The 27363-nt window shown below is 46.0% G+C and overlaps 4 protein-coding genes across 7 annotated transcripts; 2 read left to right on the top strand and 2 right to left on the bottom strand.

Moving 5' to 3' along the window:
- The first annotated feature begins 4207 nt into the window (after window positions 1-4207).
- On the top strand, window positions 4208-17693 carry rspo3 (R-spondin 3). Its single transcript, XM_037453213.2, has 6 exons — window positions 4208-5094; window positions 9134-9328; window positions 9765-9908; window positions 10115-10261; window positions 10381-10566; window positions 16662-17693. The coding sequence occupies exons 1-6, from the start codon at window positions 4995-4997 to the stop codon at window positions 16883-16885; spliced, it is 996 nt and encodes a 331-aa protein (XP_037309110.1). The 5' UTR covers window positions 4208-4994; the 3' UTR covers window positions 16886-17693.
- A 399-nt stretch (window positions 17694-18092) lies between these two features.
- mdh2 (malate dehydrogenase 2, NAD (mitochondrial)) lies at window positions 18093-19643 on the bottom strand. The gene has a single exon (XM_037453212.2). The coding sequence runs from the start codon at window positions 19522-19524 to the stop codon at window positions 18511-18513; it is 1014 nt and encodes a 337-aa protein (XP_037309109.2). The 5' UTR covers window positions 19525-19643; the 3' UTR covers window positions 18093-18510.
- Window positions 19644-19699: 56 nt separating this feature from the next.
- On the top strand, window positions 19700-23255 carry LOC119197151 (E3 ubiquitin-protein ligase rnf146-like). 3 transcript variants are annotated; one of them, XM_037453210.2, is made up of 3 exons: window positions 19700-19843; window positions 20542-20604; window positions 20778-23255. In XM_037453210.2, exon 3 carries the CDS (start codon window positions 20790-20792, stop codon window positions 21939-21941), a length of 1152 nt encoding a protein of 383 aa, XP_037309107.2. In that variant the 5' UTR covers window positions 19700-19843; window positions 20542-20604; window positions 20778-20789; the 3' UTR covers window positions 21942-23255. The 3 variants fall into 3 exon arrangements, with proteins under 3 accessions (XP_037309107.2, XP_037309108.2, XP_062421745.1); XM_037453211.2 differs by having other exon boundaries at window positions 19719-19843; window positions 20539-20604; XM_062565761.1 differs by lacking the exon at window positions 20542-20604 and having other exon boundaries at window positions 19757-19843.
- A 447-nt stretch (window positions 23256-23702) lies between these two features.
- Window positions 23703-26666, bottom strand: echdc1 (enoyl CoA hydratase domain containing 1). Of its 2 annotated transcripts, XM_037454168.2 has the most exons (7): window positions 26597-26666; window positions 26287-26346; window positions 25763-25938; window positions 25483-25625; window positions 25126-25178; window positions 24911-24991; window positions 23930-24801 (listed from the first exon to the last, which is right to left on the bottom strand). In XM_037454168.2, exons 2-7 carry the CDS (start codon window positions 26343-26345, stop codon window positions 24384-24386), a joined length of 930 nt encoding a protein of 309 aa, XP_037310065.1. In that variant the 5' UTR covers window position 26346; window positions 26597-26666; the 3' UTR covers window positions 23930-24383. The 2 variants fall into 2 exon arrangements, with proteins under 2 accessions (XP_037310066.2, XP_037310065.1); XM_037454169.2 differs by lacking the exon at window positions 26597-26666 and having other exon boundaries at window positions 23703-24801; window positions 26168-26297.
- Between the last annotated feature and the right edge of the window lie 697 nt (window positions 26667-27363).

The raw sequence follows: 27363 nt of genomic DNA, 5'->3' as shown, positions 1-27363 counted from the left end.
CTGCAAACTTTCCACAACGACAAAGGTGTTCTGTATCTCTCTCACATACCGACAATTAACCGACTTTGAAAGGCTCTCTTTAAGGGGGATGCCTGACACGGGTCTCTGCAGGGCTGAATGAACGCGGGACAAAAGTCGAGGGCAGACGGGCCACCTGCCTCAAAGAAAGAGCTGAAAAGGGTTTTATCAAGGAGAAAGAGAATAGACTCCCCACCCAGATTAATAAAATAACCCTACGGTTCCTCTATATACACCCCGATCGCCACTGCCGCCCATTGCCCTACTAGAAATGTACCAGACGCATACACATACAGAATATCTGGGGCCTGCCTCACCTGTTGCCTGGCAACATCGGATGGGGTAAAAAAGCCGATGGTGCGCTGATGATTAAAATTTCCTGGGCAGCACTGTTTGATCCCCAGCACTCCGTCATTGTCTCTCCGCAGCTTCATAAGAGACTCAACGCTGGAGTTACAGGGGGGAAGAGAATATGTAAACTTTCTCACTCCTGTCATACTGTGCACTTCGGCGATTCCCCGGTCAGTCACAAAGAGGGGCTAAAAATAAGAGGAAATACATTAATTGAGGTCGTACTGAGGGTTAGAAAGCGGTGGCCTTTCCTAACAGTCCTGTGCTCAGTTGATTTAAAGTGTTGTCGTCAAGGGGGAGAGGGAGGGGAGACACCGCTTCGGAAGGAATGTGTAGTTAATGCCACGCTCATGGCCAAATTAGTCAGGCCGGCTGAGGGGATTCCTCCTGGGGTCACTGCCACAGTAAAGCCAAAAAAGTACACTTGAGTAAATGATGCCCAGATGAACCAGATAGGTCCACCCTTACACGTGCACAAACCTATTGCACAAATATTTGTGTGTGCGGGGAATACTCCAGGCAGTGTACTTATACAAATTTAAAGGACTAGTGCACACATCTGCTTCATTGCCCAGAAATAGATGAGAGAAAGTTGTGTCTTTACAATTGATTTGTAAAAGCTGCAGCATGTTAGTAAATCTAGCAGGGTAACAGATAGCGTACGCGGTAAGTAGTAAATAAAAGGAGGATTATTAGTTGTTATTCAATGGGCCTAGCAAAAATCTTTTGACTCTCTTTCCCACAAATGCCCAGATACACAAATAATAATTCCTTTATTGATACAGCACCTTCAAAAACAGCCTACAAAGTGTGTTGACCAACAAAGCAGCAAGGGCAAGGCAATAAAACAAGCTCAAGTAAAGCAAGACAAGGGTTAAAGTAAAATAATAGATATCAAAAAATAGATACATCAATTAAAAAGCTACAGCATTATCCCATAAAAGCCAGTCTATAAAAAATGTTTTACCCTCTCTATATACAACTGCTTTCCCTTTGTGTTGACAGCTGACAGCTCTTGCTGACAGTGATTATCTGTCCTTGACTACCTTCTCAATCCCTCTACTATGAAATGATCCCCTCAATCACCCCAGTACACACACACACACACACACACAAACACACACACACAAATTGAGCCCCATAACATGCACCTGTCTCCTCCTTGTTTATATTAATCTAATCCTCCCAGGCTATGTGAATGATAGAATGTCATGCATCAATAATTATTTATCAAAACTTCTAGATCCTGTATTTATGTATGCATGTGTGTGTGTGTGTGTGTGGGGCGGGGGTGGGGGGTTAAGTGTGTCTCTCCGTGCGTGTTGTTTGTCTATTTACATAACTCTGTAGGGGCTTTGCTGCCTCGTGTCACTGTTTGTACTTTCTTCACGCTGAGGGAATGCACAGGACGGCCACTGGGCTATTTGCAGCGCCGAACCGACGCAACGTCAGGAGAAAACCGGCATATATGGCCACAGACTGCACCACTGTGGTTTCACAGACCCCAGCGAGACACGCGCTAGCAATAGCTGTCCACGCTGCGCCCCGGCCTAATTCATTAACCGGTGACAGGAGAGCGGATCAACATTGTCACTGTCATCTGGGAATTTTATGAGTCAGAGGCATTAAAAAGTTTGGATATCGCAGGCAAGAGCTTTGCGGTGTTGTGGTGTGTTTGCTACTTTCGTGCGTCTGAGGATTAAGAGCGTAATGGATTAGCGCAATGTCATGTGAATATAAAAACGTGGACATCTGCTCATTAGTCTCTATTGTAACCTTTGATTGTAGCCTGTTCCTGGGGAATAATAAGTGATACACTTGGCCTCTCATAAAAAAGGTTATGTTTGCCTTCACTATTACTCATTAAAGAGCATTGTGTGTGTGACCTCACAAACAACAATACGGAGGCAGTAATATGAAAACTGTCTTAGCCCCTACTTAGAAGCTATAGAGAGACGAACAAAGGGGAACATTTATTAACTAAAGAGTCCAAAAGTCCAAAGTTTTGAGAATAGATGGCGGTTTAACTGGTTGGCCAAGATGTATGTCAGAAAGGATGATGCCATGCACTCTTTGCGCCTCACTCACCTCAAAGCCTAATGGAGAATAGAGCTAAAAAAAGGAATAAACTTGGTATTTAAAAAAAAGTTGTAGTGTGCATCCATCCTTGGTCGGCAAGGTGTATGCACCTGCCCGACTTCATTTGCAGGTGCCGACTGATTCTCTCACTGGACGGTCACAGGGACTGACCAAGTGACCTTAACCTTGCGCACCCCAATGCCACATACATATGCACACACACACACACACACACACACAAAACACACACGCATATTCCTACCCCAGGGGATGGTGGGGCTAGATCAAACTGGGATACAAAGACCAGCATTATTCTTTGACATCCATTGCGCCAAGCTGCTGAGACTGAGAGGAGGGAGATTTTCATCTTTATATTTGACCATTTTTGAAAAAGCAATTCAATGAATCACACATGAACTTATATGTGATATTAAATGTCATTGTTTAATATAATCTTCTGCTTAGATCTTTGAAAAATGAAAATACTCAGAATTTAACATAATTAATGCCATGCTAACTTAATGTTCCTGGTAAAGCTCGGATTCAGCAGTCCTCCTCAGTGTCTCTCTGGGCTGGTCCTGAGCTAGTGCAGGGCAAACAAGGAAGTATTCCCATAGAGAACGAGCCCACACTGTGTTTGCAGTGCGTTCCTTAGCGCAGTGACTGATGAAAGACCAGAAGCCACAGCGAGGAGAAGCACCGGACTTGCATACTGCTCCCCGCTAAACATCAACACACCAGTTAGACAAATGAGGCTTCAACCCCCCCCCCCCCTTTAAACCGCTCTGCTCCGATCTCCATAGGCCGCAATTCACTAAACATGGATGTATACGGCAACATCTCTGCACTTGCTAATTATCATGAAAAGTCCCCAAACTGAGAAACTAGTGACAACTAATCTGCAACCGTGATTGACGATGTGGATGTATTAACCATGGCATTAAATACCTCAGAGGGAAAACTAGTGCTAAATGCACCTACCATAGGATGTGTATTCTACATTCTTACAATACAAACAACAGCATTTGGACACAGCAGGGAAAGGTCAAGTGCCACAGTTTACCATAACTCACTGACACTGATGCTGGTCCGTTATGACAATGAGCTGTTATGGAGCTAACTCCCTCTAGAGGTCATACGGGGAGATGCTCCACACAAAACCTTCACCATGGCTACAATTAAAATTACTTTAAAAGTTATGATTTTTTTAAAGTTCTAAAGGAATAGAAAGCGATTAGCCCACAAAGGGTCCTATAAGTTATTGGCTAATAAATACATTTAGGTTCATTTGTGGAATTTTGAATATTGAATAAATGTGTAAAGTCAGTAATATTAGTCCTGACATCACATTGTGGATTCATCATAGTGTCAGTAAGGATACAAAACAACGTTAGGTCACTTCTTTGCTGGAAAACAAACTTTGAAGAAGAAAGTAAAATGTAAAATATGATCAATAATGACGTGTTGCAAGCCACGACACCTGCAGTCTCTCTCATTCTTTGTTAATTTAAATTAATGTATTCAATTGTGTGAACAAAAAAATGGGAAAAGAATGTTTTCAAACTAAAAATCCAAGTGCCAGTTAGCAGGTAGCAGGTGAGTGAATTAGTATGAGTCACCTCATTTTCACACTCACAAAACAAAACTCCCCATAACCCATACCCCCATAACCCCCGCCCCTCTGACGCGGGGGGCGCTTGCCCTCTAAATAAACTTTTGGAGCTCATGGGAGAGAGAGAGAGAGAGAGAGAGACAGAGAGACAGCGGAGGGCTGAAGTCATCAGCCGGCAGGAGGGGAGTGAATGGGTCCTGCACGCAAAGCAGAAAAGCGCTAAAGCTGCGGAGATTCACTTTTTGTTCGGCCGCCGACAGCGAGCGCGCGAGTTGGTGTGTGTTGCGACAGCCAAAAGAACAACGCAACTTCCACTTGCAGCTTTCCTTCTGACACCGCTGTGGGTCTTGGTGGTGCTTTTTGCTTTTGTGCGCGCCAGCGGATGCTGAGATGAAGCAGAGACCCTCGCCGCGCCTGGTACATATAGGGTGTCCGCACACGCGCACCGGGGGACGCGCGGCGCATCTCCACTGAGAGACACGTTCACAGGGGGGAGGAAGGTCAATTTGGAGTTCCGCCCGTGGATATGTTATCTCAAACTTTTTGAGTTCATTCTAAGTCATAATTTAGTTCATGTTCTTGACCTACGTGAATGCGTGACTTTCCTTTCCTCTTGTGTGGGTATTGGTTTTTTTTTACGAAGGGATGTTCTTTATCACAGCACGGATACTATATCCTTGACTCACTCTGGCTTTCTTGGCACATATGAAGATCCCATCCAGGATGTTTCAGTCTAAGCGGCCCAGGCATCATTGGGCCACCGTACACTACCATCACCACATATCACCACATAGTTGGGGGTCCTGCTGTGTCTAGGAATTATCTACCCGGCACACTCTGCTACCGTCTGGAGGGGAAGAAAAACGGAATCCTACTCCATAAGTGACTTGGTGAACATTGACATTGGCTTAACGAGTCTCATCTCTGGGCTACTATGCAATTGCAACTGATCTCCTTTGTTTTGATCATCTTGCATGGCATGGATTACACTGGTTGTCAGCAGCACAGCAGCCCCAGGCTCCGGCAACATAAACGTGAGTATAGGTCAAAGTGCGGTACTAAGCATATTCTTTTAAATTGTTCTATTTTATTTTACTGCATCCATTGCCCTCTTTTATCCCAAGATACGTCACGTCACAGCGGTCTCCCGTAGGCATATGTGGCCAACAAAAAAAAAAAACTTGTTCAATATCCAGTTTAATCTACAAATCTAAATTGATGCCTCGCGATAGGAAAACTTTTACGTGTAAAGTCAGTACATAATTTCAATTATTCAATTATTAATTTCAAAGATTTCAAAACTCAAGACGTTTTTAGCAGAGTGATTCTTCGCGGCTATTATTATTCCTTTTTAAATAAATTCGGTATTAAGATTTTTAAAAAAAATGTTCTCCATCATGAATCGATACCACGTTGCCGACATAAAACGGAAAAGCTGTTCTTGATGAGATTCTAGCGCACACTGCTCTTCCCTGTAGGCTCTACACATACATATACATATATATCTCAACGTTTTACTCCAAGTTCACCGTTTCCTTGGAGCCTCCATTTGATGAATGGGTCTTTGGCCATCACCTGACCCTCTCTGCTCTCTGCGCACATGTCCCCTGGTTCCCGTCGCTCTCTAGCGGCCGCAGCAGCAGATTTCATGCACCAAGTCGGGCCACTGATCAGGTGGATGCTCACGGCTATAGAGAATAACCCCCGTGCTCAGTGCATTGGGTACCGTTCTGATGTTCAGATCTTGTCCAATTTTCCTCTTATTTCTGTTTTTAAGTTCGTGCAAATTTGACAGTGTAGGCTCCTTAAAACCACCGGCGATGTTCCATTCGGGAAAACAATGGCCTGAAGGTATTTTATCTCCCATATATCTCCCACGCAAGGTCCAACTTTATGTCTCTCTTGAGCTATAGCCAGCCAATTTCCATCACACGATGAAATGTGTATTAATAGAGTATATTTTTCTACTTTTCCTACACTCACTTTATCTTTAATGGTCTCCAGATGTGCTCTGTAACTAAAACTGTTAGAGAAGAGCATTGACAATTGGAATATTTGCTTGCCAGCGTGGCTGAAAACTGTCCCGTGATATACAATCACCTCTTAAAGTGATGTTTTTAACTCTGCCACCTGGGGCCGAAACGGCTCTCTCTTGACATTTTACCACAAAGCTCGTATTTTTGTCTGGAACAGAACCCTTTTTTTTTTGGGGTGTAATTTCTTGCCTTGCGACCACCAATGTGGAAATATAAAACAAGAACTTGCAGCATCCGGGGTTAACTGTGTGTTTATTACATAGTTTGAAAAGGGTCCTGCGGTTAGCTGCTCCTGTCAGATCTGTTCAATGTAGTTTAGGTCAGAAGTGAGGAGCCGAGTTTGGTTGGTGTTCATCAGAGGGAAACAGCCAATATGGATCTTATTGAAAACGCGGCAAACAGACACCTCAAAAAGACACCAGAGAGACGTTTTGCAACAAAGAACAAGGGAGATTGCCCGCTGTATTAACAAGTTGATTATTCTCAGATGTTTCGGCTGTGTTCATGTAAAATATATGTTAAAGAGTCACAGACTTCCCGCTTGTATGTGTTTATTTCCCCTAAACAATTTTAATGAGCCTCTCAACACGGTGAGAGGGGGGCAGGTGGCTCTGTTGAGAGTACTTTAGTTTGTTAAATTCTGAGACTGAAAAGTCAGTAATGGAAATGTTGGTAAGAGATGGTGAAATTGTGTTTTAAGGGTTGAAAAGGATAAAAACATCTTACCGAACACCACAGGCTCATACTCAGCCATGATGTGATTGCGTTGTTGGATGGCAGCACCAGAGCATTAATTCATAAATAAAGTATAGCTCTCGGGGGAATCTTCTGCCTTTCCAGAGTTTACTCAGAACCCATTAATTGACATGTGCTTCTCAAAATCCAAACTTCGGCCAAGAATGCGGATAGCTGACACATGCCGCGTTATCAGGGAGGATGGAAGGATTAGTTGGTGAAAGGGTGCATGAGTTCACACTTCAGAGGGATAGGATAGGAGGGGGTAAGACTGAGCTGGAAGTCAATGACCACTCAGTCGACTTGGCAAAATTACGATGCAGATACTCGAGCCGAGCTCCGAGATTCCGGCCCGTGATCATGCTTCCAAAAGTGGAGACATGGGAGTCCCTGGGCGTTAACAGTGGGAACGATGTTCATCATTGTCCGGTTCAGGGCAGGATGAAGGTGGAATGATTTGAATCTTGATTTAAGTTAATCATATAGGATAATAAAATGGTGTAATCCTATCAAGAGGTAATCACCCAATTCTTCTGGGACATTTTTCCCCATCTCTAATACTCTTCTGTTTGCCTGTGTGCAGACATGTGAGTGTGTTTATACATATGTGACTTTGTTGGTATGCTATGCAGGTCCAACTGAGGTTTTGTTGGTGCAAGTGTGAGGGCAAGGCCGAATTCCTGTGTCTTAAGACTTGTGTGAATCAGGGCATCTTGGCAGGAACACATGTGGGCAAATGGACAGCCGTTGTTAAGATTGTCGAGCTATTTCAAACAAAGTATCCATGATCTATGGTAAACTGTCATCCAAAAAAGGGCCAGCTTAAAGTAGTGGCATGGGATGCCAAGGCTGAAGAGGAAGACCAACTCGTTGGATGCTTACAGGGGATCGCTTTCAATTCGCCTTCCATGTGTGACCGCAACCACTTTGACGGAGTGCATTTGAGAATGCAGCACCAGTGCCCATGGAACTTCTATCATGTCTATTGCCTACTTATCGACTCTATGCCACAGCTACAGTGTGTATTTAAAGTGACAGCTAAGTGTCCTGTACAACCTTCTGGATTTAACTCAACAGTGGTAATCCTAAAAGAGATCGAAACACATTTCATTATAACGTCTGTTACTATCTACGGTTAATAAAACATCAGGACCAGAAGCTAAAAACTTCCTCTCTGAACCGACAGACATCAGCATCCAACCCCCAAACCCTCTTTGTTACAGATTTTACGGGTGATGTACAACCATTTCCAGGAAAACTGATTGTAAGAAATCAATGTATTTCTTCCTCTTTAGTACAATTTGGTCTTTAAGACTTTAAGCTTTACGTTTTTTTTTTTTTTTTTAATGAAAAATGCTTTAACTAATCAAGTCCGTGACAAACTGTCAACATACAATTAAAATGCTTAAAAACTTCACCCAGAGCTTTCATCCAGATAAAGTCTGGTGGATCATCCCACAAAAAAGAAGAAAACCCCATGATAAAATGTATCAACAAGAACTTAACACTACAGTACTTATACACGTAAACAGGGTTGTAAACAAAGTATAAACAGCCGTCATTGGCAGTGTGCTGAGGGCAGAAGGTTATTATTGCTCTGATACTGGAAAAACTTTAAAAAGACTGAAAAAATAACCACAGATGACAATATTTAGAGAAAATATTTATATGCATAAGATAATAAATCAAATGTTAAGAAATGGTTGAAATATATTATTACATATTGTCACTGTTATTTATTTTTTTGTTGTTGCTGCTCTTATGACACGCAATCCATACCATAATGCAGCACTGCAGCTCCAGAAATATTAAAGCATCTCATTGAGGACAGGCTGATGTATTTAAATGTATAAACCCTCATAAAAATCTGTGTTGTACTTTGTACATGTTAACAGTCTAATCTTGATTCGTGCATCAAAAAAGAAAACTTTAAAAACAGCAAATATTAGATTTTCCTATTTTCCTCTTCACAAACGATGTTTATAAATTTGGCAGCCAATAGGAGGACCTTTGTTTGAGAATATCTGTTCATTGGCTGTGATAGGTTGCACAGTTGTAGTTTTAAATCCTGCATTTATATGTGATATAGAGGCTAGGTTATACATTTTACTGCTTGGTGTCTCATTTTCATAGTTTTAAAATGGGGACCTCTTAAACTGAATTAGGTGCCTTGCCTAAAAATAGGTGCCTACGTCTATTCATTCAGATGAATTCAACTTTGATTCTTTAATACGTCCCAATAGTTGTATTATATGACGTGAAATCCACACTTGACTTAACCCTCCATTGCTCCCGTCAACAGAGATCTCTGGTGCGAGCTCAGGGTGCCAGCAGGGTGGCTGTCTGACCTGCTCTGACTACAATGGCTGCCTGTCCTGCAAGCCGCGCTTCTTCATGCATTTGGAGCGGATCGGGATGAAGCAGATTGGCGTGTGCATGACTTCCTGTCCTCTGGGATTTTATGGCACACGCTCCCCGGAAAGAAACACCTGCACGAGTAAGCCCTGACTATTAGACTATTAACGGCTTTTGTAGCAGACAGGTTTTTGTGCAATTACTATCCCCTGAATGGACGGACGTATGTATTCATTCTAATGCTCTCATGTAACAAGCACGCACAGAAAAGTACCTTTGCCTTGTCTTGAGAAGGTTCGGCTCCAAAACATAGTAGAAATGAAATATGGCAGAATTTTTAAATACAGTGAGAACTTGATAGTTGTTAAGTGCGTTTCCTTGTGGTGACTTTAAATAAAACCAAATGTTATTTTACTTAAAACCATAAATCCATCTGACTGCCGTGGCCTATATTTCTGAAATGTATTCCCAGTGAGACCTGCACACACACGGACTGACACCCTGTATATTTAACAAGCCGGACACACACGATAACTTTTACAGTTTAAATAAACGCTGGCGGTGGGTCTGGGTTTCAGAGTGCAGGTCGGAGTGCGACTCCTGCTTCAACAAGAACTTCTGCACACGCTGCCGGGCAGGATTCTACCTTCACCTTGGCAAGTGCCAGGAGAACTGCCCCGACGGGCTGGTCCGCAGCGACACGCAGAGGGAGTGCGTTCCCGGTGAGTGTTTAGAGCTCACCCCATTCACCAACAGGGAGCACAATGCAAGTTTTGCCCTTTATCCGACTCCACTTGCCTCGTGTTCCTGCTGCACATGTAGCCGTGTGCCGTTCCGGCTTTGGAGTGACGCACTCGTGAAGCACGTCGCGCTGTTAAATTTGGCCCCTTCTATTCAGAGATGCATAACTGCGCTCTTGTCTTTGCAGGGTGCCCTGCAGAGTGCGAGGCATGTGTGAACAGTGAGACATGTGCACGGTGCCGGCCGGGCCTGTACCAGCTCAGTGGGAGGTGCCACCACGTCTGTCCGGAGGACTACGAGCCCAGTGACAAACTCATGGAGTGCACGCCACAAGGTCAGTCCGGCTAAAAAAGACTAGCATTGGCGGCAGGGGAGGGGGAGCCCCGGTGTGGAATGAACATGCTCAACCCTCACTTCTCTGTCTCCCTTTCCCCCCCCCTCCTCCTCCTTCAGTGCACTGCGACGTGGGGGAGTGGAGCGAGTGGAGCCCCTGCTCTCGTTCCGGGAGAACCTGTGGGTTCAAGCGGGGCAAGGAGACCCGCACGCGGCAGGTACTCCAGCACCCGTCGCCCTTTGGCGATCCCTGCGCCGACTTGTCAGAGTTCAAAGAGTGCCTGGTCAAGAGGAGGAAATGTCCAGGTAAAGACAGCGATAGTTGATAAATGAAAAGTAATGATTTGGTTTCAGGTGGCCACGTTCGAGACGCCGTCCATTGCACTCGCTGTCGATCAGTGTGTTTGTGACACCCGGCACAGTGTCTATGAATTCCAGACCCTGCTGCTTCAGCTTGTGCAATCAAAGTCGGTCGGTCTTCCGCTCAGGACTACGACTGTTTACTCAGAGGATTGTCATTGTGGTCAGAGTGAGGACAGTGGGGGGAACACACATGTGTGATGTTGCAATAGGGAGGTTGTGTGTTTTCCCACGAGACCTCTTTGGACTTTTCCAACAGAAAAAAAAAACCTCTTCTTCTGTTTGTTGTAAACAGGGAAAAACGATCAAATGAAGAGTGTTAAAAACTGCTTTCAGACGGGCTTGTCTATTTGTAAAACCCATGGCTGCGGAGCATTTACAACCGCTTCATGTTATGTATAAACTGTGTGTGTGTGTGTGTGTGTGTGTGTGTGTGTGTGTGTGTGTGTGTGTGTGTGTGTGTGTGTGTGTGTGTGTGTGTGTGTGTGTGTGTGTGTGTGTGTGTGTGTGTGTGTGTTGTTATTGAGATGGTCGCCTGGCCTCTGTAGTGTTAAATGACAGATCGCAGCCAGGCTACGAGGCTGAGATCCAGCCCCCTGGGGCCTCACACTTACAGAACAAACAGTGTGTATTTGAATGCATGTGTGCGTGTTTCCGTGCATGTGTGTGTCTGTATGTGTGTGTGTGTGTGTGATGCAGCAGAAAAGCAGTTGACTCTGGAGCAGAAACAGCCAGCTCAACATCAACATCCTCCCCCTGGGAGGCACACGGCGACCAGGGGATCAGTATTGGTTTATCCTCACAGCTGCCAATACACACACACCACACACATGCACGCAAAAAAAAAAAACCCACATGCACACACAAGTTGTGATACAGATACACCCTCTCGCTCTCAGGCAAATTCGCACACGCACACTTGCTGGTGCCCACCAAACAATCTCTCTCACACACACACACACACACACACACACACACACACACACACACACACACACACACACACACACACACACACACACACACACACACACACACACACACACACACACACACACACACACACACACACACACGCACACACACACACACACGCACACACACACACACACGCACACACACGCACACACACACACACACACACGCACACGCACACGCACACGCACACGCACTAACTAAAATAACTACACAGCCGTTGCGCTTGGTGGTAATTTGTGAAAAAAGTCAACGGGGTCGACGTGATTTGTAAGGCAGAGTGTGAAATGTGCCCTCTATCACCCCCTGCTATCCCTCTCTCCCTCACTTTCTATCTGTATCTCTGCAGCGATCCAATCCCCCGTCCTCGTTCCCTCCCCACACACACACACGCACACACGCACACACGCACACTCCCCACCACACCAAAGAAAACACAGACCCCCATATAAGCTCCCCGTTGGCGCTCCCAGTCAGTCGGGTCGGGGCCGAGACTTTAGTGCGGAGTCGACGGCTCTGTTGATCTAGCTTGAGCCTGGTGAGAGAGGGGGCTCAGAGGGAAGGGGGGTCGGGGGGGGGGGTTATTGAATAAAGAAAGACAGTTGTCCGCAGTCTCAAAAAGCAACACATTTAGCTAATAGACGCTGCCCCCCTGCTCGCGATTACCCAGTTGCGATCATTCTCTCAGAGCATCTGCGGTGAAAGGGAGGCTGATTATTTGTTTTGGAGCATCCCCTCCTCGCCGTTTACGTTCCGCACACGCTAGGAGGTCAGTGGTCCGACCTCAAAGAGCCCCCAGTAATCCACCAGCAGCCCTCAGACATTGATACCTCCTCCTCCTCCTTTGCGCTCTCTCGTTTGTCCTCCCCCTCCCTCCGTGCACTGCCTCTGCTCATCCCGTTCTGCTCCTTGCTACATCCTTTGACTCCTCCGTATGAGTCTACTGAGTCTCTGCTCATTTCATCATCTTTTGCCATTTGTCAAAGATGTTCAGTTCTGACATTTGGGGGGGAATATGACTGCAGTGAATAAGATGAGATCGATACACCATCATGACTGTTAAACATGGAGCTCGAGGAAGCATCCGATTAGCATAGCTTAGCATAACATCTTAAAGCTTCCTGTAAACAGCAGCACGAGAGCTTAATGACCAACCAGTCATTGTAGTTCGAAGGATCTGTAGAAACACTACAAAAATAAAACCTAATCCATTTGATGCCGCTTACCCACTGATTACCCACCCCCTCAAACAATGTTTTATTTATAGATATCACGTCAACAAAAGTTGTAAAACTGTAGGAAACATGCTGACATATTGTGGCTTAGAGTCAGAGAAACTCATCTCTGTTGCCCGTTATCTGCAGCTGGAGATTGTGAATGTTTAGACGCACATCCTCATCCGCCGCTGTCGCTCTGAAGTAAATGCCGCCTAATTTGTCCTTCGATCGACCCGCTGTTCACCTCGCTGTCTCTGTGGCAAGACCGACCGCGTGCCCTCTGTGAGCATCAGCCTCTTTTAATGACTCATATACCTCGCTATTTCACAAGCCAGTCAATGAGGAGGGCAGGGAGGAGGGGCGGGGGCGGGGGGGGGGGGGGGGGGGGGAGGGTGGCAGCAACTGACACACACACAGTTAGAACTGCCCTTGTGACATCCTGGCAGCCATGCATTCCACTTGTGGGACAGCCCATAGCCTTTAATCCCAGCATGGCTCCCGCCAAAAGCTTCCCGGACGACAGAGCGCCTGCCATGGAGGATGTGTCCCACCATAAAACACACAATGCTCCTCCAACCACACACACACACACACACGTGTACACAGACACCACCCCATACCCTCGGTGCCCCTCCCTCCCATTTCTTTTTTAGTTGAATGAATACCATTGAAAGGATTAGCTGAACACGTGTTTTTCACAAATATACCTGTTATCGGAACGTTGGACTCATTATATGTGGAACCCAAGGGACGTTACTGACCATCCTTTAATTGGATTCAGCATTATTTGAATATGTATGTCAATGTTTGTAGTGCCTTAATCACAATACATCTTTTATAGAGCATTTAGTTGTACTACACGTGACAACATCTTAAGTGGAGCATGTATACAGAGATTTAAGTGCTCTTAGATAGTACACCATTATTTGTGGTGTTTATTTGTACTCACTTTTAGGAGCTTTTAGGAACAACAAAAGAAAGTGCTTCAAGGGCTGGGAATGAATCAAATCAGTGTTTTGGTAGCTTTAGAGTTTCGGCGATTACAGGCAAATGAAAACACATTAAAAGGAGTAGTTTTACATTTTGGGAGGCATGTTTATTTGCAATCTAACAACGATTAGATAAAACGATAGATTCCATTCTCACAATCGTCTGTAAAGTACTGAGCTAGAGCCAGTAGACTGAAGGCTTAATTTAGCCCAAAAAGTACAAATCCCACCTGCAAACTCTGCTAGTGCTCTATTTAACCCATTGTGCCTACACGTTGCTCATTCTGCACACAAACAAAAACATACTGTGGAATTAATTACACGTCGCTTGCTGCAGTTAACGGCAGGCAACCAGTGGAGACATTGGGGTCACTGTTGCATTATTCACGTTTTACTGCATTTACAGTAATTCAACTTGAATATCACGTGATTGTGTCCAAACAATCATTTCGCTTTACGTGAACAGTGTTGGCATTAATTTGTTTGGTGCCACTTCAACCACTGTGATTTTCCAATTTAAATAATGCAGAAGCAATGCATTTTTTGTTCTGCAACTGCCTAAAACACTGAATACAGATTTTACAAATGCATTGTCCTGAAATACCAACTGTCCAGTTTAAGTGATAAGAAACTATTTAAAAATTATGATTCCTGACTATTTGGAGCACACATTTAATCCTCTAAAACAACTTTGCCAACAGGAGCTGTTGTTAAAACAATGCATTTAATTGATTTATGTGCAGCACTTTTCCATCCTTACAACATATAGCACAAGTCTCGGCCAAACCAGACTAATATCCTCTGCTTTTAATTAAGAAAAACAAAGATGGATATTTTTATTCGTCCTCCCCAAAGCCAACAAACTGCCAGTCAAACATTATTCATTAAAGCTTGGCTCTTGGGAATGTGCTTGATGTAAAAAAACATTTTAAAAAAACTCCTAAAAAGGTGTCTCGTTTGGGTATCATTACACACATGTCCTCAAACAGTTTACAAAAAGGCCCATCAGAACCAGTTCCAACCAACCAAAGGCTGGGGTGGTTTGATAAACACTCTCCTAATCATCTCAACACTGACATGGATTAGGTTTCTCCTCGGGCTCGACAAAGGCACAGGGGCTACAGTATGACTAATCCACTGAACTTGTAAATACTGGTAAATGGTGTCTGGACAGAGAAAACAATGAGAGCGATGGGGACTTCCTGTGTTTATTAAGGATGGGGGGCAGACCCCCAATGAGTCAATGCACCACATTACTCCATCCACCCAGCTATCCATGCACCCACCGATTTTACTATTTAGGGTCCTCGCTACGACTAGTCGGAGAGAATTATTATTATTATTCTGACAAACTTTTTGGGGCCTTTATCATATTCAAAAAGTTGTTAAATTTGGCATGGATATCTGGACTGTTAAAAAATGTGATAATTTTTTTAATATTTTGGAATTACTTTTCAGCAGATAGACTGTGTGAACACATGTGCGTCCATACTGTCTTTGAGCACGTTATCCCATGCACAAGGCCCTCGCATGACCTCATGTCCTCTTCTGACATTTCTAGAGTCGGATTAAATACACCGGGCAGGTAGAGCTTGGTACCTTTAGCCCAGGATGTGTTTGTCAGACATGGCCCCATGGCCCGACCAGAGCCCTCCCTTGATTAATGGAAAGAGAGGCACGGGGGAGGATGAGCACAGGGGGGGGGGGGGGGGGGGGGGGCTAAACGGGAGGGAGACAGAGAGATGGCTTCCTCCCCCTCCTTTTATTTCTCTCCCCCTCTCTCTCTCTCTCTCTCTGTCTGTGCCTACTGCCTACTTCAGCAGTTTCACAATCCCCGACTAGCCAGCCACCCGGGCCAAGCAGGCCGTGCTGCTCCGTTCCACTCACACATGAACAGCAGCCGTACAAAAACAGGAAAGGGCCTCCTCTGATTTCACTTGCAGGTCCCGTCTCCAACCTCCCTGGGGGTGGATCTTGTTATTATCATTAATAACTGCAGCCCGAGCAGAGATAAACCTTAAGCATTCCGAAACTTGGTTTTGTTTATGAGATGATGTCGCAAGAACAGATAAATTGGGGGCTTTTTTTTTAAAGGTTTTCTATTTTGGACAAAGGTCTGTTCATGAGAGGGAGAGGGCTGACATTCGTGGGTAAAGACTGGCATCTAGTGGTGAGCAGGGTTTCTCATCACTTATAGGCTGATCCATTCATTTCTTTAAGGCTACGAACCCCAGTAACAACAGTTAGCCCAATAAGAATCTACAACTGCTTTAATATTTTTAGCCAGGGTGAAAAACTGTAAGAATTAATCTTGGAATATGCATGTTTCCAGCTCCCAAGGTGAAATATGACATATGTTCATTAAAACAATACCGTATATACTGTCAGGATGGCGGTGCTGGGGCAGGTTGCAGGCGGAAGGAGGCAGGACTCAAACGCAGGCTCCTCGAAAACTGTGCTCTTTATTCAAACCAGGACGTGCTCCAACGACGGGTAACATTAGACACTGACGCAACGAGGGACAACAGGCACACGGGGCTTAAATACACTAGGGAGGTGCAGGTGATTGGACACAGGTGGGAACACTCAGGCAATCACATGACAGGGCAGGAAGTGAAGCTCACCCAGAGACACGAGAGACAAGAAAACTACAAAAGAAGACAGGAAGAGGACCCAAACCGTGACATATACAGGCTGAAGACTGACTTCTTAAGGGCGTTTGGATGTTTCTATGAAAACGTATTGATGAGCAGTATGAAAATACAACCTCCCTATGTCGATGGGGGGGGGGGGGGGAGTGGAGACGACACGCTACCCCCTGCTTCACTAATCTTTGTCATGTCGTTTTCTTAACTCCCAGGAGGACGGAAGAAGAATGAGCGAAGGGAACAGAGGAATCGCAACAACCGCAAAGATAAGGAGAACCAGGAGGGCCGACGGGAGAGGAAGAGAGAACGGGAGCAAGAGAGGGAGAGAGACACGGGTGAACGCGAAGACTTGGATAACAGGAACAAAACCGAGCACAGACACCGCAGGGGTCACGACACAGACGCAGTCTCCCCCGAAGACAGCCTCGTGCAGTAGGGCCTCTACAATCTCCGCTTGTTATCCTCCCCTTCTTCCTTCCCTCCTAAAGACCCCCATCGTCACCCACTGTTCACCCTCCTCAACCCCTCTTCTGCAGGGGTGTTGCTGCTACTTGTATGATTTGAACGAAATGTTTATGCACAAGCGGGATAGGGCACATTCAGCCAAAAGGCTAGGGCCACCACGGACTTACAAAAGCAGTCGTTTTTTTTATTCTACCCTGTAGCTTCTCCCGTTTCACTTCCACCACTGAGAGAGTGGCTCTGACGAAGAGGGCAGGAAACACTGCTAGGTACTGAAGACCAAAGTGAGAAGCGTCTGTGCGGAGGACTGTCGTACAGACGGACAGCGCAGCAAAGACTGTGTGCGATGAGCTTGTTGATACGGATATTTAATGGGGGGGCCCCGGAACGACGTCGCGCGTCTTGGTTTTTGAATGTAGATTTCGCAACATCATGTAAAACAATTGTTTGTTATTGTTGTTCCTGTTTCATTAGATCTCTTTGCTTTATTTTATTTGGTGCAGAATTTGTAAAGAAAAAATAAAAAGTGAGTTTGTTACTGCCACCTGTTGACATCTTCAAAATCACTATGAGGGACAGATGTGGGAGAAGCTGCAGTGAATCAAAGCAGCGGGGTCGGAAGTGTTCTGTCTTGGTCAAAAACTAGTTCTATCTAGATAAGTGAGGACTCTTACCCAGCATTGGTTTTTCTGTTGTGTAAATGAAAACGGTGCTTTCCATAAAGATCCTCGGCTGAGAACCAAAAGCACCTGTATGTCAAATAAAACTATAATGGGTTTGTACCTGCGTCTGCTTTCTCGTGGCCGTCGGCCTTTTCCATCCAGACTCCCTCAGCCACTTCCTCCTTAATTAGAATACACCAACTTTTTTCAACAGTACATACTGACATTAATTATTAGTGATACCGGCAGTCACTAACTATGCAAGTCGAATTTAGAGCAGATTGCTTTCTGTCTCATGGTTTGCCAGCAAAGAAAGTAAATAAAACTACATACATGGCAGCGCAACTATTCCTCAACTACAACAATTAAAATTAAAAGATTTAAGATATAGTACCAATGAACACAATTTTAAACAAAGGGTGATAACTCTTCTGGATTAGCTTCATGAGAAATATGAATTCAGTGTTATGTTGTACATTTACAAGCCAAATTCCTTTGTAAAATAAAAAGAAACATTCCTTTTTCAAAGCTAAACTGTTTATTGGTGGAGTGAATATTTTGCTCATCATTAACATCTAATTGCATCAACAGGCATGATATTTCCTCCTCAGTCATTAAGCAGAGAAATCCCTGTTTATACAGACTTCACATGTAAATATATGAAATTTTGACATTCGCAAAATATATATATATGAAACAGTACAGTAATTATAGTGCAAGATAAAGCCATGTTTGACAAGTAAGAGGGATGATACATAGGACCTTGGTTAAAACCAGGATTTCTGAATCAAAATTAACCCACTAGTTAAACAAAAACAAAGGGGAAACCCCGACAGATCTTGAGATTTAACCAGATGCTGTTTAATTTGAGACAAAACAAACTACCATTCACAACAGCTTTTTTTCTCCTTTTTCAAGTGACTTAACGCCCCCCTGTTCACTTTATATTAGCCACAAAATCCTCGCCCTTCTTGATGGAAGACTTCAGCTCGGTCATGGCATCCGCGACCAGTTTCTCCTCGAAGGCAGTCAGCTTGCCCAATCCCAGGTTCTTCTCGATGCCGTTCTTGCCCAGGAGAAGAGGTGTGGAGAAGTACTTGCACTCAGTCTCCTCCGATCGGACATACCCGCATTCCACCACACCCTCCTTTCCGTTTATGGCGTCCAGGACGGAGAAGGTGAAGCGGGCCCCGGCATAGGCCATGGAGAGGGTGGCAGATCCAGCTCCGGCCTTGGCCTTAACCACCTCGGTGCCGGCCTCCTGGATCCTGCCTGTCAGGGCAGCCAGCTGGTCAGCGGGGAACTCCACTTTTGGTGTGCACTGGGAAATCAGGGGAATGATGGTCTTCCCAGCATGACCTCCAATGACCGGTACATTGACGCGAGCTGGGTCAAGACCTTTGAGCTCAGCCACGAAGGCGTTTGCTCTGACAATGTCCAGGGTGGTGACACCAAAAACTTTGTTGGGGTTGTACACGCCATACTTCTTCATGACCTCTGATGTGATAGGTATGGTGGAATTGACCGGGTTGGCGATGACGCAGATCATTGCCTCGGGGCAGTTGCGGGCGCAGGCATCGGCCAAGGTGGCTACAATGGTGGCGTTCGTGTTGAAGAGGTCGTCGCGCGTCATGCCGGGTTTTCTGGGCACACCGGCGGGGATGACTACCACGTCGCAGCCCTGCAGAGCAGCGTCCAGCTGGTCGGGACCCATGTGGCCGGTCACCTGGGCCCTGGTTTCGATGTGGCTAAGGTCAGCGGCCACTCCGGGTGTGTGGGCGATATCGTACAGAGAGAGTTGACTCACCAGGGGGCTATTCTTGAGCAGCAGGGAAAGCGGCTGGCCTATGCCGCCCGACGCGCCGAGCACCGCCACCTTGGCGTTGTTCTGCGAAGAGGTGGAGAGGCTTCGAGCCAGGCTCACGGTGGGTCTCACGGCACGGACAAACATGTCGTTTGTTGCTTCTTTTCTCAGTTAGGTGGAAAGTAAAGACGCTTGCCGAGTCGCTCTCCTCTGTGACACCAACGTCCTCTAGTCACGAGCTAACAGGAAGTAGTGCTTACGGTCATGCGTAGAATATAAGGGTCGTGCGATTTTACGTCGATCTGCGTCATCGCGTATTCTTACGTCGTGGTCTTTATGTCAGCTCCTTTTTCGGAGGAAAACAAAGCCCGTTGAACATTGGAGGTCGGACAGCTAGCGCTCGGACTCAGTGGCGTAACACGAATTCTCTTCTCTTCGCAAAAGAACAACGGGGCAGCCTTTGACGGTACGGTACACACGCATTGTCTCTGTCGTGAGAAAAGAATTTCCGTTATTGACGCCCCCCCCCCCAAAAAAAATAACGTTAAGCTAGCGCCGTCAGTTGAACTCCGTCTATTTGCTGGAGTCAGAATGCTGCCACCAGCCCAATCAGCGTTAGCCACAACAGGTCGTGTTGTTATGGTCCCTTTGCCAGTCTAGAAATCCCCGTGTTCGGTTTGACTTGTAACGTCAACAGCCATTTGCTTGGCCTTTCTTTGCTGCTCTGGATCTCACTAGTTCGCTGGTAAACTGTCACCAGTTAGTGTCACTATTCACGTTAGATCACTAGCACTGTGGGTTTTACTCGTGTGTCGAGTCATAACCAGCGCTGTCTAATTCCGCCGGGTTTGCCCATTTGTAATAACAGTAAACTCATTTTCGCCAGACTGTTATCAGTCCAACTCTTTTGTTCCACAGACTCCCAATAATTTAGCAAAAGCTAGCTTAAGTGAATACATGCGAATTAGTAGCTACTGCTAATGCCTCTTAGCGTGTGGTTAAACGTCCACCTTATTCATCATACATGATGTCCGTTGTCAAATAAGGTTTGACGTTACATTACAAATCGAGCTTGATACTGTGTACCTCAATTGTACTTGATCTCCGGACAGCCTGATAAACTAAAAACTCTTACGTTTTTAATACCTGCTCTGTTCCCAGTAGGCAGTGGCAAGCTTTAGGATCTATCGACTCTCCTAATGATACATCAGTGTTGAGGCACCTCCGGTAGGTAACGACTATCAGCCTTCTTCATATAGATGATAGTATAATTTGAATTTTTGTCATCCTTTGCTTGTTTGCTATTCAGTGGCTCTGACCTATGGTTAAATGTGATGTGACACCAGCATGAAAATATATCCACTGAAATTTTATAATGAGCTATTTTCCCTATTCCGCAGTACTTCCTCAGGATGGCTAGCTGTGGAGAGGTAGACCACTCCGTCAGTTCGCTTCCATCCAGCAAGAAAGGCGGCGGCGGCAACAACAACAACAGTGGTGGTGGAAGCGGGAACAGTGCCGAATCAGCATGCCCTGGCTCCAGTAACCCGTCCCCAGCCCTGTCCGTGCCGGAGTGTGCCATCTGTCTGCAGAGCTGTGTCCACCCAGTCCAACTACCATGCCATCACGTCTTCTGTTTCCTGTGCGTGAAAGGAGCATCCTGGCAGAGCAAACGCTGTGCTCTCTGTAGACAGGAAGTACCGGATGACTTCATGGAAAGGCCCACTCTTCTCTCTCCGGAGGAGCTGAAGGCGTCGGCGGGCGGTAGGGGTGGGGCAGCCAGTGATCACGCCTGGTATTACGAGGGCCGTAACGGTTGGTGGCAGTATGACGAGCGGACCAGCCGCGAGCTGGAGGACGCTTTTTCCAAGGGCAAGAAAACCGCTGAAATGCTTATTGCTGGGTTTTTATATGTAGCTGACTTGGAGAACATGGTGCAATACAGGCGCAACGAGCATGGTCGCAGGCGCAAGATGAAAAGGGACGTTTTGGATATCCCGAAGAAGGGAGTGGCGGGACTGCGTTTGGACACGGAGGGTGTTACTGGGGCCACTGGGGCAGCAGGACGGGAAAGCTCTGCCGACGGAGCCGATATGACGGTAGCAGGTGCACAGCAGCAGGTTCCAGGTATACCCTCTACTGTTACAGCCCCTCCAGCACCTACCAGACCTCCCACCTCCCTTGGCGCTCAGCCGGGCAGCGGCCCCACTGTGGAGGATGCTCTTTCCCAACTGCAGATCACACCCAGGCCCACGCCTTCAAATGAGCGGTCTGATGCTGGGGAAGGGGAGGATGAGGAAGAGGAGGCCTCACCCTCCAGGTCCTCTGACCCCCACACCTCTGTAGACGAGTCTGGCTCTGGAGACTGGAGCGATGATGAAGAGGAGGAGGAGGGGGGAGGAGATGGAGAGCATGTAGAGCCCTGGGGGGATAGGCCACGGAGGCAAAGACTGACTCCAGAGGACAGAACCGCTCCTGGCGCTGAGTCCGCCTCGCCTCCTTCATCCAGTAGCAGTGGAAGGTCCAGAATGCCTGATGGCCAGTGCACGGTGACTGAAGTGTGAAGTCATCCTTAAGGCCCTCATCAACAAATTGCTATTTTTCATTTCATTAATTTATTCCTCGCTGTATGCTGTTGTTTACTCCTGTCATGGATCCAATGTGGGTCGATTGCTCGGTAAAAGAGAAACAAAAAACATAACCCACATCCAGAATAATTTGCGGTAAACAACTAAATTTGCTCACAATATTTCTGGCTGTATCTGTATGGTTTGTTTCCGATATACAGATAAGTAGAATTACTGTTGAGGGTTCTAGTCATGAGACCGCAGGCACAGCCTTCTTTTGGGTCAGATGGATGCCGCATGTTGTGAGTCGGCTTCCTTGCCTATCCAAGGAAATCTCGTCTGTAAATTGATCATGCCGCTACTCTGGGGGGTTTGTGGGAGTCAGGTCAGTGACATCTGAGGGAGAAAGCATCAATGGGGACATTACTCCTAAAAAATGGAACCGTACACCGTGATCACGAACAGCTAAATTTAACATAGCACTCAAAAACGGGCTTGTTAGAGCTCAAATCACCCTCTAGTCATGCAACGAATTTAACCGCTGATAGTTCCCAGCCTCCACCTTACCTAACCGATTTAGTCTTACTTTGGATTGAACTGATAATGAAGGCTTTCCTTCTAATCTGATACTTTGGAAATGGAGTCATTCCCAAGTAGATTGTTTGTTTGGTGAAGAGCTTTTTAGGTCGTTTATCCAGGTAAAAAGGAAACATTTGTACTTTACTTGTCAGCAATGTTTGAACTTAAAACTCAATTAATGTGCTACAACATGGCAACTCGAGAGCCCGCAGGATATTCTAGCTACCTGCTCTTTGGCAGAAAATCTGGTTGTAATTGACCTGCAGCTTCTGAAATCTGTATCGTTAACAAATCCTGTTTTAAATGAATGTGCAATATAGAAGCGCATATTGAATTCATTTGAGCCATTCCCAGCTTTAAATAATTTGAATGGGAAGTATCAGTGTTTTCATCATTAAAGTCTTCTTACTGTCCCTGACTGAAGTTTTCTCAGAGTGTCTCTAATGTTTTGTGATTCGTGCATGTTTCATGTCGGCAGGTTGAGGAGAGAACGTTTTTGAGATTGTTTTAACAAATAATGTTGTGTCTCTGTTGGTTGTCCATCCGTATGATGTCAGAGGCAGTCCGTTGCTATTGGCCACCCTGTAGATTTTCAAGTTGTCATTTTTTCTTTTTTTTCTTCCATCACCAGCTCAGTCTTCTAAAGAATAAAGTTTATGTAACAGTTTTTTTGCTCTGCAAATTTCTTACATGGTTTGTGATTTAACAATAAATTTGATTTCATCATCATGAATTATTTGCGCTTAAGTAAATTCCTTTTTTTCCATGTAATGAGGTACATGTCATGTTTTTATTTAAATATATATTTAGTTTTAAGTGTAAAATGTGTTTAACAATGAATAGTAATACAGATTTCACCCAAAATTTCCACTGTAGGCAAAGTCATTGCGGTTACCCCACGTTAATAATTCATGTCGCCTACGCAATACAGCAACTCTTTATTTCATTAGGGAGCATATAAACAAGGGTTTATGTGCTGTAGGTCATAACGAGGCCAAGTCTCTCCCTGCCCTCACTCATCAGCACTCCAGCTGGGTTCTGCTCAGGAAGCGTAGGAAGACCTCTGCCGGGGGAGGGAGGGGGGGGGGGGGGGGATGATCCCCGGGGACCTGTCCCGTTCTTCACATTTCAGTTTGTGCAGTTCTGTGCTTCTGCAACGTCTCACTTACACAGTCGCCACGTTTTAAGTGTGAAACTAAAAAATGAGCAGAAAATTGTTGCCACGCCATACAAGGAAAACGCTGTGTGTGCATTATCTGATCCCTGTGTCTCAGCATCTTTTCACAAGAGTCTGAACTGAAAACCAGCCACGTAACCCCTCGTACCACAGCACCAATCTCCCGGTAGAACGCAGAGAGAATGGAGATGACCAAGGCCACAAAGACAACACTAACATTGGAACGTGCCTGTTCTAGCTCATCGTGATCTAATTGCTGCTATCTGTTGCTTCAGTCCACTCATTATTAACTTAGTCATGTTCTCTGGAGACAATGAGGTCATTTGTTTGACTGATGGGGACATTGGGATTCAGATTTTTGTCCACGCTGAAGATAAGGCTGTGAGACCCGTGGAATGATATCAGCATGTTCACAGTTGTTAACGTTGGTGAGATGTCACATGAAGAGGTACCAAAACTAGATCAATAACAGCCAAAGAAAGATCTGGTTTTAGTGCATCAGAGGCAGCGCTCCATCTGCTTTATTGAAAATGATCAAGTGTACAATCATGTATCTCTTTATTCAGCACTCAGCTTTCTACGTGAGAGCATCGTGGCTTTCTTCAGCACATCAAAGAACTCAAGGTGGTTGATGTAAAATACGAGTCAGTCCGTGACACAAGTCTGACCGCGTGCTTCTCAGCTCACCTGTGTTTGGACTTGCTAGCCAGAGCCTGCAGGTTGGCCTGCCCGCCCCACACCGTCCCGAACACCTCCTTCTCAGTCCTCAGGGCCTCCGACAGCGGGAGCTCTCTGCCCGACGACACCACCTTCTTCACAGCCCGGATCACCGGGGCGGCTCCCCCTGTGTAGTGACTGAGCCAGTTCTCCGCCTGCCGAAGGGCGGCCCCCGCCCCTTCCGCTGCCCCGGGGGCCTCCACAACTCCGTCCGCCAGTCCGATCCGCAGGCCCAGCCCGGAATCCACTTTCAGGGCGCCGCCGAGCAGCTTCAGGGCGTTCTGGCCTCCGACGATGCGGGTCAGTCGAGCGGCGCCGCCCCAGCCCGGGACCAGGCCCATGTGCTTATGGACGAACTGGATCACACTGCCAGATGCCATTAACCTAGGAGGCAGAGATGACGCATTGTTTAAAAAAAAAAAAACATTTTTTTAAAACTTTGGATAAAAGGTGACGGCGTGAAAGAGATCCTCGTGGGTATTGTCCCATGTACCTGAAATCACAGGCGGTGGTGAGTTCTGCTCCTCCTCCCAGCGCTCTGCCCTCCACCAACGCGACGGAGATCAGAGGCAACCTGCACTGACCAGACGGTTCTGTCAGCACACGCCCGGCGTGCACGTTTCATAGCAGCTTAGAAGCAAACTCCTTGAAATCTCTAAAACGGGGTTGCCGCCGATTGAGTTGCGAGGAAAATGAGAGCCCCAATACCTGAGAAGTCTTGTGAGAGCATTCTGCATGAACATACACATCTTCATCCCATCCTACGAGGAAAGAGCAGAGGAAATGTGACGATGGTTGAACATGGTTTGGTTTCATCGAGAACGGCAGCATCGGACTAGAAAACAGCCAAACAAAGTGGTTTCAGCCCGATTAGCATTTCAATGGGGCTCCTTTTACCAGAAAGTATTCAAATACAAGTCGTTCCAGCGGCCTCTAAGAGTACAAATGGTAATAATCCGTGCTGCGACCATGAGGAGGTGGGTGGAAAAGGTTCCCCCCCCCCCCCGGGCCCCAAAACACGTTTGAGAAGCGCTGTTGTTTGACAGAACTTCTCGGCGCTGCTACCTGTGGGTTGGATATCGCTCGGACCGCAGTGAGGTCCGACCCAGAGCAGAAAGTCCCATCAGCGCCCCGAACAATGACGCCTTTCCCGTCCATCCAGCTCTCCAGCTGGCTCACCCTCTCCTCTAATTCCACCATCATGCTGCCTGGGGTAAAAAAAAAAAAAAAAGAACAACGTGTTTAGGTTTGTGGATGGGTGTGAATAGTTTTCATCCTAAAAAAAAAAAAACACCATTTGCGCACTAATCAATGTGGAAGGTTCAGCGTACGCCCCCCCCCTCACCGGAGAAGGCGTTCATGCGGGACGGGTGGTTGATGGTGAGCACGGCGATGCCGGACTCCTGTTGGTGCAGGTCAACGGAGCCTCCGGGGAAGGCCCGCAGCTTCTCTGTGATCTCCTCCTGCTGGAAGCCGTGGACGCCGGAGTACACACAGCCGCTGCTTGGTCTCTGCAGCAGCCTTTGAGGGACAACATTCAGGAATACGTTCAAATCTCTATGCCATCGCAGTTCATCGGTGTACGGAGCTAGCCCTTAAACGTGGTTATAGTTGCACAGGAGCTGCACCGGCTGCAACAATATACATAATATGGAACATTGCAAGTTTGTGTTGACCCCATTAAGGTCCTCTGTCTTTCATTTCCGTTGATCTCTACATGATAAGACGGGCATCTCGCATATTCAAGCACCTTAGAAATGCACTTGGTGTTTTTAGATCAAAGTTCAGTACACTTGATGTTCTTGTATTAGTGACTTTATTCACTGTCCCGAGGTGGCATTGGGTCATAGACGTGATGGACTCGGTCACCTGGCCCAGGAGGCACAGCTGCTCCTCAGGAGTCGCCTTCTCAGTGCGCACAGGACCATCCTGCAGCAGCATGGAGACGGACACACGTCGGGAAAAAAATACTCACTTTCCCCTCAATTACTTCACACATTTATTATGAGGAAGAACAACGGTTGAGGACAGGGATCAAGCTGACGGCCCAAAAGCAGCAGCTAATGTTTTTGTTAGCATATTTTACAATTAAATCAACAGATCCACATTAATACCAACTATTTTTTGCCAGAACACACGAATACGTTAGTAATTTAGCAACAAAAATGCAAGCACCAACCTTGCTTGCTTGACAGTCGTGTAAGTGTCACCCTGAAATCCGTCCGTCCGGAAACCGGAGCTCGTCGGATCTGGACAATGGCAACGCACAGATGTAGTTGCTCATCTGTACCACGGGGGGGCGGACTAATACCGTCAGGCACCAAATGGGATCTATTCTTGTGTTCAGGGAGATGGGTCCATTAGTTAAGTATTTATGGGTAATTATGTGGCATAAATTATACACAACACTCTACAAGCCAAAAGCAGTTTGAACCACGTCGTGGACAATCATTGGCCATATGGACCCCATGCAGGGATCTGCACAGGTTTGTAAACACGACGACGACTGAAGATCTGTCCATATAGACATGTCCTTATTCAGCAGTATTGAATATACCAAGGAGTTGTTATTCAGCATTGGGAAAGGTAGCTGACAGTAACACTACACAGCTTATAGGCAACTGAAGTTTTCCTTCTGCGTGTGTGTGAAGGTGTACAGCAACATTTCAGGCTTTGTTTGATTCTTGCAGTTAACCCCATGTCTTGACACCAGAGATGATTGAATCTTAAGGAAATAGATACGTTATAGTATAAGACTGTGTTGACATGCAGTCAAAGAAAAACATACTATCTATATGTGAAAATAAAATATTGGGTTTGTAATTATATCAAAATTAGATCAGTATTGGGTTAAGTGATATTTATAATTTATTTATAATTGTGTCTTGGTTTTCCGCTTTGGTTCCTTTAAGGAATATTAATGATGTATTGTTTGAGGGGACCACC

This window comes from Pungitius pungitius, chromosome 11 (assembly GCF_949316345.1).
Source record: "Pungitius pungitius chromosome 11, fPunPun2.1, whole genome shotgun sequence".
NCBI classification, from domain to species: domain Eukaryota; kingdom Metazoa; phylum Chordata; class Actinopteri; order Perciformes; family Gasterosteidae; genus Pungitius; species Pungitius pungitius.
The sequence above is the reverse complement of the archived record's forward strand: the minus strand, read 5'-3'. Positions and strand labels throughout refer to the sequence as shown.

Bases quoted from the DNA above. Each gene is read 5' to 3' on its own strand.
- echdc1 (XM_037454169.2), bottom strand. From the start codon at position 26,265: ATGACCCAATGCCACCTCGGGACAGTGAATAAAGTCACTAATACAAGA. The intron at 25,626-25,762 runs GTGAGGGGGGGG...TTTTTACCCCAG, and splicing joins CCGCATGAACGCCTTCTCCG to GCAGCATGATGGTGGAATTA. The intron at 24,992-25,125 runs GTATTGGGGCTC...TGGTCAGTGCAG, and splicing joins GCTCTCACAAGACTTCTCAG to GTTGCCTCTGATCTCCGTCG.
- rspo3 (XM_037453213.2), top strand. From the start codon at position 4,995: ATGCAATTGCAACTGATCTCCTTTGTTTTGATCATCTTGCATGGCATG. The intron at 5,095-9,133 runs GTGAGTATAGGT...TCCCGTCAACAG, and splicing joins CAGGCTCCGGCAACATAAAC to AGATCTCTGGTGCGAGCTCA. The intron at 10,262-10,380 runs GTCAGTCCGGCT...CTCCTCCTTCAG, and splicing joins CATGGAGTGCACGCCACAAG to TGCACTGCGACGTGGGGGAG.
- LOC119197151 (XM_037453210.2), top strand. From the start codon at position 20,790: ATGGCTAGCTGTGGAGAGGTAGACCACTCCGTCAGTTCGCTTCCATCC.
- mdh2 (XM_037453212.2), bottom strand. From the start codon at position 19,524: ATGTTTGTCCGTGCCGTGAGACCCACCGTGAGCCTGGCTCGAAGCCTC.